Source organism: Uloborus diversus, chromosome 8 (assembly GCF_026930045.1).
Source record: "Uloborus diversus isolate 005 chromosome 8, Udiv.v.3.1, whole genome shotgun sequence".
Classification (NCBI taxonomy): Eukaryota; Metazoa; Arthropoda; class Arachnida; order Araneae; family Uloboridae; genus Uloborus; species Uloborus diversus.
This window is the reverse complement of record NC_072738.1, coordinates 24,419,302-24,435,016: the sequence shown is the minus strand read 5'-3', so window position 1 is coordinate 24,435,016 and position 15,715 is coordinate 24,419,302. Positions and strand designations below refer to the sequence as shown.

The 15,715-nt window shown below is 33.4% G+C and overlaps 1 protein-coding gene across 2 annotated transcripts in view; it reads left to right on the top strand.

The window, feature by feature from the left end:
• The window catches only part of LOC129227798 (beclin 1-associated autophagy-related key regulator-like), a 29,783-nt gene extending 17,217 nt beyond the window's left edge, over positions 1 to 12,566 (top strand). Inside the window, exons 6-10 of one of the 2 annotated variants that reach the window (XM_054862409.1) lie at positions 150 to 319; positions 3,640 to 3,805; positions 4,899 to 5,078; positions 6,009 to 6,189; positions 12,362 to 12,566. In XM_054862409.1, coding sequence (XP_054718384.1) covers positions 150 to 319; positions 3,640 to 3,805; positions 4,899 to 5,078; positions 6,009 to 6,189; positions 12,362 to 12,421 — 757 coding nt within the window. In that variant the 3' untranslated portion in view covers positions 12,422 to 12,566. Of the gene's footprint in view, positions 1 to 149; positions 320 to 3,639; positions 3,806 to 4,898; positions 5,079 to 6,008; positions 6,196 to 12,361 lie in introns of both variants that reach the window. The other variant, XM_054862408.1, reaches the window with a different exon arrangement.
• The last annotated feature ends 3,149 nt before the right edge of the window (positions 12,567 to 15,715 follow it).

The following is a 15,715-nucleotide window of genomic DNA, read 5'->3' as shown; positions in this document are numbered from 1 at the left end:
CAATATTAGATTATATTATATAATTGTTTATTTAAGTAGTTTACGAAAAGTTACTTTGTTGTACTGGCAACTTTTAACTTTTTTAAGCCTAAATTTTTCTTATTAAGTGATAACGTGCCATAAAATTAATTTCAATTTATTGGTTAAAGCTTCAAAGATAGCACTAGTGGCCAGTGTGCTGAACTTGAAGAAGCTCAGAAAACAACTTATGTTCAAGGTCAATGGGTGATTGCTGGCAGTCCTCCAGATGAAATGGAATATGCAGTAGTGGAGCCACGCATTCCTGTCAATGGTGACTACTCGGCATATATCAATTTTTGTAAGTCTTCTTTTTTCTTTCTTAACAAATGCAATATTATGTGCAGTAATTTTAGTTTCTGTTTTGAGTTTGTTCAGTTTTTTGATTTCAAACAGAGGAAAGACTTCAATACCTACTTCATCTTCTTTTAATCATGCTTTTGAAGTAAAAGTCTATTTGTAGTGCTTACAGTTAACAACCTGTTATTAGTGGCCTAATTGTTGAACACTAGGGTGGTCCAAAAAAGGCCCTTTTTAAAAAAATTCCTGATTTTTATTGGTCCTACCCCCTCATTTGGTTCCATCGGAGTAAAAAATAATTATTGTGAAGTTTGAGCTCATAATTTTAACATTTAGAAGTAGCTCAACAGCCTCAAAGTTTCACGTTTTACCATTTTATGCCATAAATGCAGATAGAAATAAAATTGACGCTAGAAAAAGTATATAATTTATTTAATTAAAATTGCCAGCATTTTGTAAGTTAAAAATAGTTACATAATAATAATATTTCAACAGTTATGTACATGGCTTTCCTTAGTACACATTACAAACTCTGCTTTTTACATCCGGGATAAGCTCGTCAATGCTCTGCAACAACTTGCAACAAGAATTGGAATTGTTCTTCATTTCGTGTCATTTTTCCATTACTCTTTTATAAGGGCTATACCCCTTTCAGCATTATCATTAACCACTGAAATTCCTTGAAGAATCCTTTTTGCTTTCTTAAAATCCTCCTGAAGCTCCCAGATTTCTTGATCTACGTGAATGAAGGTATGGGTCTTTGTACGGGTATTCTGGCTTTCTGCCAAAATTTTGTTATTTCTTCTATTGTATTTCTGGAAGATTCTCTTATGGTTTTCTTTAATTCAATATGGTTATGAAGAAACATATCCAATGCCATACGAATTGAAGGTAGTTTACTACTTGTCATTAAACTAAGAAGATAAACCTCTGATTTTGATCTAATAGATGTATTTGCCATGCTCAGTTATTTTAAAGTAAAGAGACATATGCATTTCAAAAATAAGCGCAAACTGCTATTCCAACAGTGGTGAAACCAAAACAATTAAGAATACATACATAAGCAACAAATTGAAAATTTATTCGATCACGACTGTTAAAGGAATAGATTTTATGTATTTACTTGTATTTACAAAAGTATTTTCATAATGGCTATTGTTAAGTCTCATTGTAAAATAGCAATTTTATAAAGCAATTGTTTTCTTGTTAATAAAAATAGCAATTGTATTTTACCTTAGTGAGGTCAATGGTCGTGTGTCGTACGCATTCTATTCAGCAATGATGAAAACTTGATCTGCGTTGAGCTACCTCTAAATATTATTGAAATGTTTTCAAATTTTGTCTGATTTATTTTTTGATACATTGGAACAAAATGGGAGGGTAGGACTCAAAAAATTTTCACCTTCGAAATTTTGGACCACTCTATTGAACACACGTCACTTGAAATAACTTTTATTTTCGAGGTAGGCCGTGCAAAGCCGGGCAACGCAGCTAGTAATAAATAAACAAATAGTCATTAAATTTTGTCAAAAGAATGGTTTCTTGAAAACAAAACATACGGCATAGTACATGCTATTAATGGGATTTGACTTGATTTAAGCATTTATTTTCAAAATAGCATAGGTTTTTTGTTTTTTTTTACACATTGAGATTTCCCTTGGTTAGCAAGTATGCAATAACCGGGAGTGTAGCAGTTCCAGAATGGACAGGAATTGCAATGTGGGATGTTATTTTAAGTAATGTTTATATGTATATTTTTAATTTTAATTTCTCTCTAAGTCAGACTAGTAAAACTCTGCTCAATAATTAAACTGAACTGCAAGTACCAAATTAAAATTCATGCTCGAGGGGTGAAAATACATTATTTCTGCAACTGTAAATTAAGAGAAATTCAGTTTACTAGACTCAGACTTTTATGGCTCTGTGCTGTCATAAATCAAGGTATTGTAAAGATTATAACTCCAGTTTGGGAATCTATAAAAACTACCTGTCTCTTTTCTCTATTACTTTTGATTTTGTTTATTACAAAGGAAATCACAAAAACTTTTGCATGTTTGCATTCCAAATAAGTTCAAGATACTTTCTGCCAATCCCAAGTTTTCAGAAGGGTTCAATACCCCTGAACGAAGTTAACAATGGGGAAATAAAATAAGTCTTACTGTCTGCCCATGTTTGCTACACAATTGGCAGACTTCCATGTAAGACGAGTCTACCTGAATGAAGGGGGAAAGGAAAAATCAACTCAAATCATTTCTTAAAACTTTGTTCTGCAAGAAAGCATTGTGTGCTCCCCACCCCCTAAGTCCTATATTGCTACCAACTGTAAAAATAGTAAGTTGTTTTTTTTTTTTTTTTTCCGAGTGGAATATGTATCTTCAACATGCTTTTTTAAAGTTTATTTTCTTTTTGAGAAGCACTGCAAAATTGACAAGAAACAGGTGTCGCTCACTGAAGAAATCAGTTCAAAAAATATGAAAACAGTCCACAAATTAAAAGAAATTTCTGCGAATGATGTTGGCATGTTGATCTAATTAGTAGTTTTCTTTAGACATGTCCAACTTAGTGGAGAAGCAAAAAAAAAAACAATAATAGGCATCTCTTTGTTCACGAATACTATTCAAGGAATTAAAACAACAAAATCTTATCTTTGTTGTTATTTTGGGAGGAAGGGAGTAGGATGGCAAAAATGCTGTAGTTTTTTCTTACATTTCTTGCAAAGAGAACATAAACACTAAAAAAAAAATAGTGCAAACTTTTTTTCAAAATTTAAAAAAAATAAGGATGCTTAATATTTTTGAAAGGAAAACAGAAATAAAACTTTGCTGGTCCCGTGGACCACTAAAATTTATATTTTGCTGGTTCAATGAATATTTTTGGGATCTTAAACCCTCAGATCACTGTTAATTTCAAGCCCTGCTTTGTATTTAGTCTTTTTTTGCCTGTTCATCTATAATTATTCGGAAAAATAACTCATCTCAAAATTTTCGCCGAAATATGTGGTGCGCTTTTCTGCCTTTTAAAGGTTCTATCAAAGTCTTTTTCCACGTCCACAATCAATTATTGCTTTCAACTATTTCTTTTTGTGCAAATAATTAAAAGTGTTGGTTTTAATTAGTTACTTATTTTTAAAATATTGCTATTACTGATTTGAAGAATGAACAGAGTGTCTAGATCTGTATAACCTAAGTTTAACTAGCTGGAGCTGTGTATTCTATTTTGATGCAGATTGAACCTACCATCCAATTTTACTTTCACTGAATATGTTATGTTAAGTTAAATCGACAACGTATTTTTAGTTAAGAACTTCTTCTTTTTTTGCAGGTTCATCACGATTTGCAGGAGTCTCTCGTGATGAATTGGACCAGGTGGGGAAGTATCGATTTGATGTAGCCTATGGCATCAGTGCTGCTCTTGCATACACTGCTCAATTGGTGGGAATCCTTGCATTTTACATGGACTCCCATGTGCCAAAACGGACAAGCTACAGGTAAGAAAGAAGATTTTGTGAAATCTTTACTAATAGTAAAGCTGAAAGTTTGTGTCTCTGGATCTCTGTCTGGTTGTCTGTTACACGTCTAGCGCCTAGATGGTTTGGCTGATTTTCATAAAATTGGCACAAAATTAGTCCATAGCATAGATGTGAGCATCTCGAAGCGATTTTTTTGAAAATTCGATTTTTGTTCTTTTTCTATTCCAATTTTAAGAACACTTTACCGAAAAAATTATCATATCATAGATGAGCTATTTATCATAATGTGGACGAGCAAATTAGCATGATGTGGGTGAGCAAATTAACACAGCATATTGGTGAGAGATTCATCATCCATTATTTGTAAATATACAGGCGAACCAAATGACTTTTTAATTTTCTACTAGGGGCAAAGCCGTGTGAGTACCACTAGTACTATATAAACTCAGTTATCACCAAGATTTTTTTTTCTTAAAAATAAGTTCATAGATTGAGGAAAAGGGTTTTCTTTCATCCACACGGTCAACTTTAAATGATGGGAAAATTTGCTTGAGTGATAAACCTGCGTGTAGTTGCGTCTCTTTATATTACGTTAGTGCTCGTGTTTTGGTCTTTTCCCCGCTTTAGCGATCCGTGAGACAAAAAATAATTTTAGTGATTTCTTCTAATGTTTGCTTCAGCTAATGGAATAGCTACCATTTACTATGCAGAAGTATCTAATGAAGAACAATACTTACAGCGTACACTGAGAGAATGACTATTGGGGACCTGAGTAAGTTGTGGCGCTATTGGTCTAAATGACCAATATACATTACCAAAGGCTATGCAATCTTGAAATACCGAAAGAAATTCTAAGAATTCTGTGTGCAGGTTGGAGAGTTACTCAAGGTCAGCTACACAGATAGTTCCCGTTATCAATATAAGGAGCAGTGTGGCGGAGTGAAATATATTACAACGGGCAGGGAATAGACCAACACACAATTACTTAAGGGTTAATTTGGTATTTCAGTTTTTAAAAATGATCATTCTCATTTTATTATCTAAATAGCTTTTATATTATTGTATTAAATGTACTGTAGATTTTCAAATAAACTTTTCTTTTCTCCCAAAGTGATTTTTGTCACCAAGAAAAAAACCCAAAGGAAAAGTTTTTGCATCGGGTTGCTAAGTTGAATGCTAATGTGATTAACTTGTGCCTATCTCAACAAGTTGATGCGTCAAACATAAATGTGCATCGAACCATTTCAAATCTTCTACTTCTGCTGGAAAATGACTCTAATAAGCCAAAAAGGTAAGACTTATAAACAACATTCCTTGTTTTTTTTTTTTTTTTTTCCTTCATTTGTAGCAATCAGTTAAACTGAATCATTTAAAATGAAATCGAATCTGTTAATGTCATAATTCTTAATCTTAATGTGATTATGATTGAAGCAGTGAGATGCAAAGTGGACATGTTTTGAAATTTTGAGAAAAACATGTGCAAAGTTCAAACTGTAGATAGACCCAAGGGCACCCTTTGGGTAGGGGGGGGGGGGCAAGTGGAGGGTTCAAGCCCTCCCCAACCTAGAAATTATAACTTTCTTGCTTTTTGTACCTTTTTCTTTGCAAAAATGTAGAAACATTTCTTCTCCAATCATTAATAAATAAGTTATTAAAAATGTCAAATTTTAATAACTCTCTTCTGTACTGAAATAGGTTTCCATGGGGAAAATATCTGAGCCCCCCCCCCCCTTTCCGCCCTTAAAATTTCATATATGAGCACCCATGGGTAGATCACTGATGGAATCAGTGGTTGTAAATTAGTTCAAAATGAATCTTTTAGTTAAAACTCTGATGTACGACAGACATGATAAACACAACCTAACTCTAGTGACTCTGTCAGCCTTCTGACAAATCTAAAACTATTTAAACTTGGTGCTATCTTTCTCTGCTGATCACATTACCAAACAACAAGTAACACCACATAGACATAGCTTCAGCTTTTGCTGCTATAAAAATGTCATTCACCATCTGATTTTTTCACATCTTGTATTGTGCAATTTTTTAAATGTCCAGAAAACATAGAAAAAAAATGTGCAATTCAAATGCACGTAGCATAGATACAAATTAAGCATACTACTGCAACATCTATTTAATTTTTATGCAAAAAGAGCCAAAGACTAATAGTGTGATGATTAAAAAAAAGAAAATTTTGTCTGTATTGCATCCAATTTTTTTGCAGCCTAATGTCTTCTGAAGTACATGAAGATTTGATGGAGTCCATTGAAGAGTCTCTGAATAAGGACCTCTTGAGCTTAGATGAAAGTGACAGTGATGATGTCGAGGCTGACTATGTCCATGTCTCAGAAGAAGAAGAATTCCTCTCAATACCTGAACAAACACCATACGAGCCTGTTCAGCAGGTGCAGGTGAAATAAGTGATTCTATGTTATTAAAGTGTTATTAGTTACGTTTCGGCAGGTTCTCATTGCCGGGGAAGCAGGATTTATCTCTTCCAACTGATAATCTATTGGCCAGGAAATTTAAATCTCAGTCGGTTTATTCCCATGCGCTTTAGAAAAAAAAATTTCTGATGAAATTGAGGTTGAAGTTCGTAAATTAAGCTCCACTGTCTGACCACGAATTGTATGGAAAGACAAATATCCGTTTTACAGCCGGAAATGGACGAATCTATTATTTTTTAGCGATGCCAGCTTTTGCAGAAACAGAGTCTCATTCAAATGAGCAGAATACCGGCATCAATTTTTTTCTTTTCCCCCTCATTCAGATAGATTCGTCCTATGTGGACGTTTGAAAATTCCATAGAATCCATGGTTGGACAGTATCTAGATTGCCAATTTATTTGATCTCTTCAGTCCTTTAAAACACTAACTTAATGAAAAACTAACTTTTTTGCTTCTCGTGAGCCATTTTCAAAGATATTTATATTAGTCTAAAAGTGCTGATAATTTATCGTGTGCATTTTATTGAAGTGTATACCTGTAAAAGTAGGTATCTCCAACTTTTATGTAAAAGTACTTTTTTTTATTTTTCAGATATTTTGCTACTTAGGTAAGCCAACAACCTAACACTTAAAGAGTTTCAAAATGATCCCTTATATTGTTTAAACAAGACAGGAGAATTTAGCAGTAAGTTGCAATAACTTACTGCTAAATACCCAAGCTTTACCTTCAATCCACGAGTCCTACCGCACCATGCTAAGGACACTCGCTGTTGAGGCAAATTCAGTTTATCTACCAGTTTGTTGGCACGACATCTGCCTCCAGCTCGGTTATTCACTATTCCTGCCTGAGGAGTTCTAATAAAAACGAAACTGCAGTCTCAAAATGTGATAACCGGACTGTCTGGTGTATTGCATGTTCTGGATATGTTATTGTAACTCATATCTTTCTGTAGCCTCATTAAACAAATTTTGTTGTTGTCCAAAAAAAATTTTTTTTATGATACCAACTTTTGCCGCCATATCCTTGAATTAATATATTGTCTCTCTACAAATGGCAAACCTGCTGATTTACTGAGAAGATTTATGATTTTTAGCAACAATATTAAAAAAGTGTCCCTAAAGTTTTTTCTACTTTTTTCAATGCAGTGTCCCCCCCCCCTCCCCCCATTTTAGCAGGAGACTCCTGCCCTTCAGCCAAGTCATCTGTCTAGCCTATTTCTCCATTTTTTTTTTTTAATTAATTTCTAGATTTTCAGAAATGTAACTTAATCTCTTGACGTGAGTAAAACTTTTTGCAACATGTATTATAGCTATAAAATCATTGTTCATTGACTCATTACTACTTCTATGTAGATTAAGCCCCCTCTGATGTCCTAACACTGCATTCATGATAAAATTCATATCTCGAGAGATTTCTCTTCAGAGACTTCAGGTGGTTTGAAGCATGCTTATTGCAGGGCTAAGGTCACAAACAGCAAAGTGGGGATGAAACTGCTAATTAATGCCAAAGACCACAGCAACTATGAAAAACCAATCGGCAAACTTGACAAACTAGACTGGATGAACTCAGCAAGGGCGCCCATATAAGGGGCAAGGGGGGCTCGAGCCCCCCCCCCCTTTAGAAATTAGAACTTTCTTGTTTTTTGTGCTGTTTTCTTTGCAAAAATGTAAAAATATTTCTTCTCCAGCCATTAATGAATAAGTGATTAAAAATGTCCAATTTTAATGACTCTAATCTGTCCTGAAATTGGTTTTCATGGGGAACATATCATGCTAAATCATGGTTAAAATATCTGACGCCCCCCCCCCCTTACAATTTTGCATATGGGCGCCCATGGAACTCAGTTATAAAGCAACTCTTTGGAAGTGTTGGTGTGATTGGCGAATACAGATCCAAATCATTCCATCAATCCATTGCTCTTGTACCAACCAGCATGAATGCCTAATGCTTTGGAAATTAATGTTTAAGGAATTATGTGCAAGAGGTTTTATCTCTTACTAATATTTTTTTAGGCTACAAAATTTTAGTGTGTTTTGAACATTAAAGTAATTTTTACCAATTTTTGAAGTAATACTCTTGATCTGAGTACTCTTTGTTTCTGCTTTTTACAAGTAACAAGTTTATGCTTTGAAGTTTATCAACATGGAGCATATTCTTTGCCTCTAATCGCATGCTGTACGTGATGTTTGAATCCTTTTGCATCCTGAAAATAATTCAATTATTTCTGAAAGGTATAGTGAAACCTCCGAATAGCGGACAGTCAAGGGACCAGAAGTTTTGTCCGTTATTGGGAGGTGTCCGCTATTAGGAGGAACTACTTAATTTACCTTTTTCAAAATGGGCTTCCCTTTGAAGAACACAATCGAAACAATTGCGAAAGGTTTACTACATTTTACGTCAAGTGTAATTAATCTGTTTTTTCTTAATAAAGGTATACTGACAGCACACACTTGTCTTAAAAAGCATTTAGTCAATTAAAGTAATCAGTTAAAAGAGTTCGACATCTCTTTTTTGCATAACAAGCCTGTTTCTCAGTATAAATATTTAAATCATTTACCTTAGCAAGTCCTTCAGTGTCCCCTTTGCTCAGGAAAAAGTTTTTCAATTCTTTACTGTATTTCAGTGCTTCTGAAAAGTCTCTAATTGTGCAAACATCATTTTCAATCAGAGGAAGTTCCCCAAAGTTTTCCCCGACTTCTCTGGCTTTCTCTTGGAGTAATACCCCGCTTATTGGGATGTTCTTTGCATGAGCAGCTCTGAACCATTTCATGACAACCTCGTCCATTTAACTTTTTTTTTTTTTCAAAACTTAACATTTTTTAAAATCTTCATTCGAACTCACAATTTTCTAATTTCGTCTTTATCTTTTAAAATTTTTCTGATTTGAGTTTTCCCAACTTGAAAACAACAAGACAACGCACACTTATTTTTTTCTTTTTCGGCAACATCCAAAACATTAATTTTTTCTTTCAATGTCAGTCTCTTTTTTTTAGTTGCCATTTTAAAATTCAAATAATATTGTCACACAAAACAATCAACTAAATCAACATGCCTTTAGGAAAGTTTGCAACTGCAAAGCTACGATTGCTGCATGAAAAGCAGGTTCGCTTGCCTCTCAATTCATCTCAGGGTACGAATATCCCATTACCAACGGCGGCGGCGATTCGGTGGAACAACCCCTTTCCCCCACACGTACACACTTTTTATGGTTAATTTATTTACTTCATCTCGAGTATCACTATTGCATGATTGATAGTTGGCAATATGACCTTGTATATTCGCAAATCTTTTTCATTACTAAAAATTAAACAACCCAACGAAACCACGGCGCCATAAAGCCGACTACTACCGGCGCCGGTCTGCTCAATTGCATCTCCCGAGAGCCTCAGTTAGAAAAAGCGCCCAGTTTCCTCTTTTTTATCTTAACTTTTAAATAGTTATTGTGTACAAAATTCATTAAAATCTTAAGAAAAACACATCTTAATTCTTAGACTGACATCAGTTTTCACTTATCTGCTTCAATACTCTCAAAACTAGCCGTAACAAAATTATGACTTTTTTTTTTCTTTTTCATTTTTTGCTGCCCACAAAAAGTACCATGTATTTTTGTTCTTTTTTTTCTGCCCACAACTTTTAAGCCCCAATCGCTGCCTCTGCCCATTACCACCCTTTTAATACCAAGAAACAGTGATAAGGAAATGACGGGGTGAGTGGGAATACAGTTGTGGAGGATGAAAAGCTTTGTAAGGCAAGCAGTTACTAACATATTCTGTGAAAAGGGAAAAAAAATCGGAAGTGCTACGATCGAAAGGGAAATTTTTTGTGAAATAACTGCCCGTTATTCGGAGTGTCCATTATTCAGAGTGAATGACGTGGAATGGCCTATATTGAGGGACTGGGACTTGCAAAAATGTCCGTTAATTAGAGGTGTGTCCATTAAGGGAGGTTTCACTGTATTTTGAAATAAGCTACATTAAATAGTCTTATTTTATTGTGTTGATACTTTTCTTTCATTACTAAAGGGCTTCAACCCCTGCCCACCAACCCCAGAAAGACTGCTTCCACAAAGATTTAAATCGTCTATTAGAAAAAAAATCTAACTATCTACAGTGAAATCCCGTTACAACGAATACCAATATAACGAAACTTCCGTTACAACGAAATAAAATTTCAGTCCAAATTTAATTTCTAGCACGTTGCTTGAATTTCATTATAACGAAATTCTCGTTACAGCGAACAAAATTTACGGTCCCTTGAAGTTCGTTGTAACGGGATTTCACTGTATTAGGAAAAGACTAAGTCTATTAGTTAGTTAAAAAGTTAGGTCTATTAGGAAAAATCGTCTATTAGAAACAATTAGAAAAAAAATCAAATAGCAGATAGTAAAATGCAATAATTTACTAACTGCTATTTGCATGGTTATTTTGCTGTAAACCCGTAATTTTTTCGGACTCCTTGGAGTTTCTTGCTAAGTCCGTACGCACCCTGTATTCGTGAACAAAGCTGTCTGTCTGCTTTGTGACTTACACCACTCTCATTTTCAATCTATTCAGCTATTTGGTCAGTTAACATAATCAGTGCTGCTGATAGTGGTAAAATACTGAACTGCTGATTTACACCATCACACTGAATAGAAGAACTAAAAATTAACACATTTCTGTACATAACCAAAACTTGAAAAACTTTGATTTACATCGCTTTTATTCTAAACAGCCCATATAAAGACTTTTTTTTTTAAAAAAAACTTGATTTATCATTGCTTTTTAAAACCATTAGCACCAAAATTTCACTATAAAAGCAAGATTTAAAAATGCATAAATATCTATTCTGCTGATTTGAATTTAAGCAAAATGTGTGTTGTCACGCTTCCTGTTACCCATTCCCAACCCCTTGTCACAAATTATCACAATTTTGGGAACCCCTTCTTCTCCTTAATATGTGACATCATGTGTGGATGGCTCTTAGGCTCAAAAATATCAGTTTGTCGAGGGATTTTTTTTTACAAATCTAAAAATTGTATACTATTATTTGTTCTAGTCCTTCGTAAAACTTAAAAGTGATAGGTTTTCTTTTTTAACACGCTTTTATTAGCTTCACCTGTATGTATGTATGTATGTATGTATGTATGTATCTTGTAACGGAATCTTGCAGCTCAAATTTCGCCCACTTCCTGCGATCGGATTCTTTTGAAATTTGGCACGCGACCTCAGACCCGATGACAATGCAATATTCTATAATCAAATTAATTAATTAACTCTTTTAATTGTTGGTTTCCTCCAATTTCAATCAATATTTTGGCATAAATCCAACAATGTGAAAAAGGAAAAATTTAAAAAAATACATTAAAAAATGCTCACAAAAATTATTAAAAAATATCTACAAAAACCTTTAATTTTTCTGCATCAGACAAAATTTGTTCCAATGTTCCAAGGTAATTAGAACATGAAATATAATTGTTTTTAACTAATTTCATGCCAAAATTTAGGTGAGCCTTCAATTGGAAATTCATTGCTGATCAGATCATTGTTGAACAAAACTTTTATTCAAATGCATCTCAAATTTTCAAAGTAATGTAGATATGATTTCCGCACATATACATCGATGACTGAGATGGATTAGCTTTTTTGGGGCAAATTTCATGAATATAAAAGATTTTTAACAATGTTGAAATGAATATTTTTTCGTAAAACAAGTTAAACTAAAAAGAAGAAAATAAAATAATAGTTTAAAAAACTAAAAAAACACTCTTTCATAGCAAAATGTACTAAAAAGCGAAAAATAATCTTTGGAAGATAGTAGTTGACCAATCATTTAATTTTAATGTAATACAAAAAAGCGTGGGGGCTTCTTATCAGTTGTCTTGAATTTCTTCCATTTGTTGTCTGTGCAAAAATGTAAATAGACAGCACCCCACGGTTTTTTGTATTACATTAAAATTAAGTGATTGGTCAACTACTATCATACAAAGATTATTTTTCACTTTTTAGTACATTTTGCTACGAAAGCGTGTTTTTTTAGTTTTTTAAACTATTATTTTATTACACCTTCAGTTGTTTTTGTAACATTCTGCATCTGTTATTTACATTTGAACTTACAACTGTTGTGACAATTGATAACTTTTTTCTTTTAGCCATCTTCCCTTGTATCATCAGTATATTCTCTTTGGAGAGCAGCTACGAGACAGAAGTAAGAAGTCAAACCTATCTGTGATTCTTTGAAAAACTGGCTATAATGTTACTTAGATCTGTTGCAAGCAAAGCTTTTAAAACTCCTGTTGCAAAATGTAAATATTTTAATTACCTTTTGTAAAAAGAACATGTTTTTATGAGCATTTCAAGCCATTTTTCATAATAAAAAATATCTTTTATTTAAGTTGGTTTCTCTTTTCTCTGCAGTATTAATCCACTTCAGTGGCGCAGCAAAGAGGGGGTTTGGGAGGTAAAAGCTCCCAGAGGCCTTGGTTTTAGCATTATTGCCAATCCTAATAGAACCGTAAAAGCGGGTGAGAATGGTTTGGAGGGTGAGAAACTCCAGTTTTGACGTAATAAGCATTCGTAGTGCACTCTGGGCTAGCCGAGTTTCAATAGGAACTATTGTTCAACCTTCTCTGGTAATGAGAGTTGTTATGACTCAAAATGGTTGGCCAGAGGAATAACCTGGTGATTGGGAATTTATTTGTGGTGAGCAACTCAGGCTACCTTTTGTATGTAGCTCGGAAACTTATTTTGGTGGACTTTTAGTGCAGAAGGAATCACAATTTCATATGTACCTCGCTTTCATATTACGTAAAGAAAGTTACCTCTAATTTTCATTAAAAAATAAAATATTTTGATGTTGCTACAGTTACAAATGTGTAAAGTTTACAATTTGGAGGGCGAGTGTGGTACAGTAATTAGTTAAAATTTTCGAAGGCGCTTTGGGTTATCAAGGGAAAAAGTACCTAGGAAAAATCACTGGTGTAGATGCAAATGAGATTGAAGTTTCAGCAAGTTGAAGTGAGGTAAGTTTTGGCAGTGGCCAAAACTTGATAAAGATAAGATTTGGTACCCATCTTCCAAAATTATGAAGAAAATAAAGCCTTTGTTTTATCTCGATTTTATGATGCACCTGACTCTCCCAAGTGCAATTTTCAGCATAACTTACATCTACAAATCTCCCATTATAATGTAAGAGAGGTAGAGTATGGTACAATGGTACAAACCACCAAAACCTATATGAAAACGTTGAAACGTGCTGTACCATTCTCACCCGCAATGAGAGGGTGAGAATAATACAAAGAAAAACTGCTCTGAAGGGGTGTGGGTAAAGTTTCAAATTATTTCAGGGTCGGAATCGAAAGCCAAGGTCCTAAACTATAATAACTCAACTTCCTTTTTTTTTTTCAAATTAATGTTGAGTAATTACAGTCAGAAATGTACTGAAACTGTACCATAGTCATCCGCTTTTACGGTAGTTTATACACATGTAAGGACTTTCGATTTTTTAAAAAACCCTCCAGGAGGTAGTTCTGGCAGCGCTAGCGACCCACTTTATCAATCAACTTGGGAGCTCACATTTAATACCTTGGGCTCAGTTGTAAAAGCATTGACTTTAAGGTCACTAGTTTACTTTTTCAGGTAGTGATTCATTTAATCACCTTGCTGGTAGGTGGCGACCGCTAATTTCGTCCTTTAGATCTTATCCATGAAGTTTTATGACTAGTGTGACAATAAACAGCTGTCATTTTGTTTAAAAAAAATTACTTGTTTTTTAGAATGAAGTTGTGTTAAACTATCTCAAACTAAAGGCCAATAGAGTAATTTTCAGTTGAATTTATCTGTAATACTAATTATTAGTGAGTTAAGCATGGATGTTTTTACACATGTTATGCAGAAAATTTAGTTTTTTTTTTTTTTTTTCATTTCATATGTTATATTACTTAGAGGTCCTATAATTGATATTATTATGATTCAAGTTTTTACTTAAAAAACAGGAGTCGTCTCTTCCGTTAACATACAGTGCTGGCTAAATTATTAGACTAAGACTGCTTTAAAAGCAAATTCTTTATTGATTACATAACTATAGACACATTAACAAACAGTGAAATAATTATCTATTATTTGGTATGCATTCCCTTGTTCTTGATGAGCTTTTAAGTCTTTTTGGCATACTTTTCACAAGGTTTAAACCATTTCTTAACTTTTTAAAAAAGGAGGGAAAAAATTGTTTATACTCACATACACATACTCACTAATTACCTAAAACTAACTTTAAATATAACAGAACACACTAATAAAAAGAACTAGTGAACTGTTTAAACTGATTGAGGTTATGTTCCTGGTAGGTAGATAAACAAAGAACATAAACAAAGCAGACAGTGCTGCCACCTGCAAACATTAAATTATGCTAAAATAACGTAATAATCAGTGCATAGTATGTACTGTACTTTAACAGTAAAATAAATAGTATTTTAGTGCAAATAATGTACAAAAAACAAACTCTTTAGTCTAATATATTAGCCAGCTCTGTAAAGCTAACCACCTCAGTAATGTGGCCATAGACGATTACCTACCCAAATTTTGCAAAAGGTGCACAGAAATGCAAATGAAACATCCATTCCTTCCCCATGTTAAATTTTAGGTGCAGGATACCCAATTATAAATTTTGAGCCAGAAAACACTAGCAAATCTATGATGTTAGATTTAATGCTAGCCATGTAAATGAATGGTATTTTCAAAATGGATCACACGTTTCCAAACCTAAAACTCCTTTTGACAAGAATACTGTAACTCTAATTTTATTTTGCAGATAAACAAAAAAAACCATTTGTTTATGTATCTTGAATCTATAAAAGTAGAAAAAAAAAGTCCTATGTAAAGTATAACTTTGATTTAACAATACTTCATTCAATGATTTCCTTTATTTAATGATACAGTGCACTGGTCCAGATTCGATTGTATTACATGTCTATGCTACTCGATTTAACGATATCCTTGATTTAACGATAACTTTTTCCAGTCCCTTGACAATCGTTAAATTGAGGTTATAATGTACATGCATCGTAATGGAAATGTACTGCATTACACTGCATCAGCCTGATAATTCAGGGTTCATTTTGCAACCTAAGAGTTTCCCATTCAATTAGAATCATAAAGCAAGCTACAATATGGGAAATATTCAATAGAAAATTGGTATTTTTTCTTTTCTCCCTCACTTTTGAGGGGGAGAAATATGTATAGTAGATTTATTTATGAAGTTGCAAAACATCTTGATTTTCAAACCGCAAATTTTGCTTATACGTACATTTAATTTTTTATCAAATTCTTCATAATGTCAAAATTTAAAAAATAAAACAGGAGCTTTTTACTTTTGCCTCACTCCTAGATTTTTATTAAATTTGCAACCTCTATTATAACACTCCAATATTTAATTTTAATTATTCTTATTTGTGAGTTGTTGCAAGTGTGTGAGACATAGCATTTTAAATGATACATGAGCAATCAAA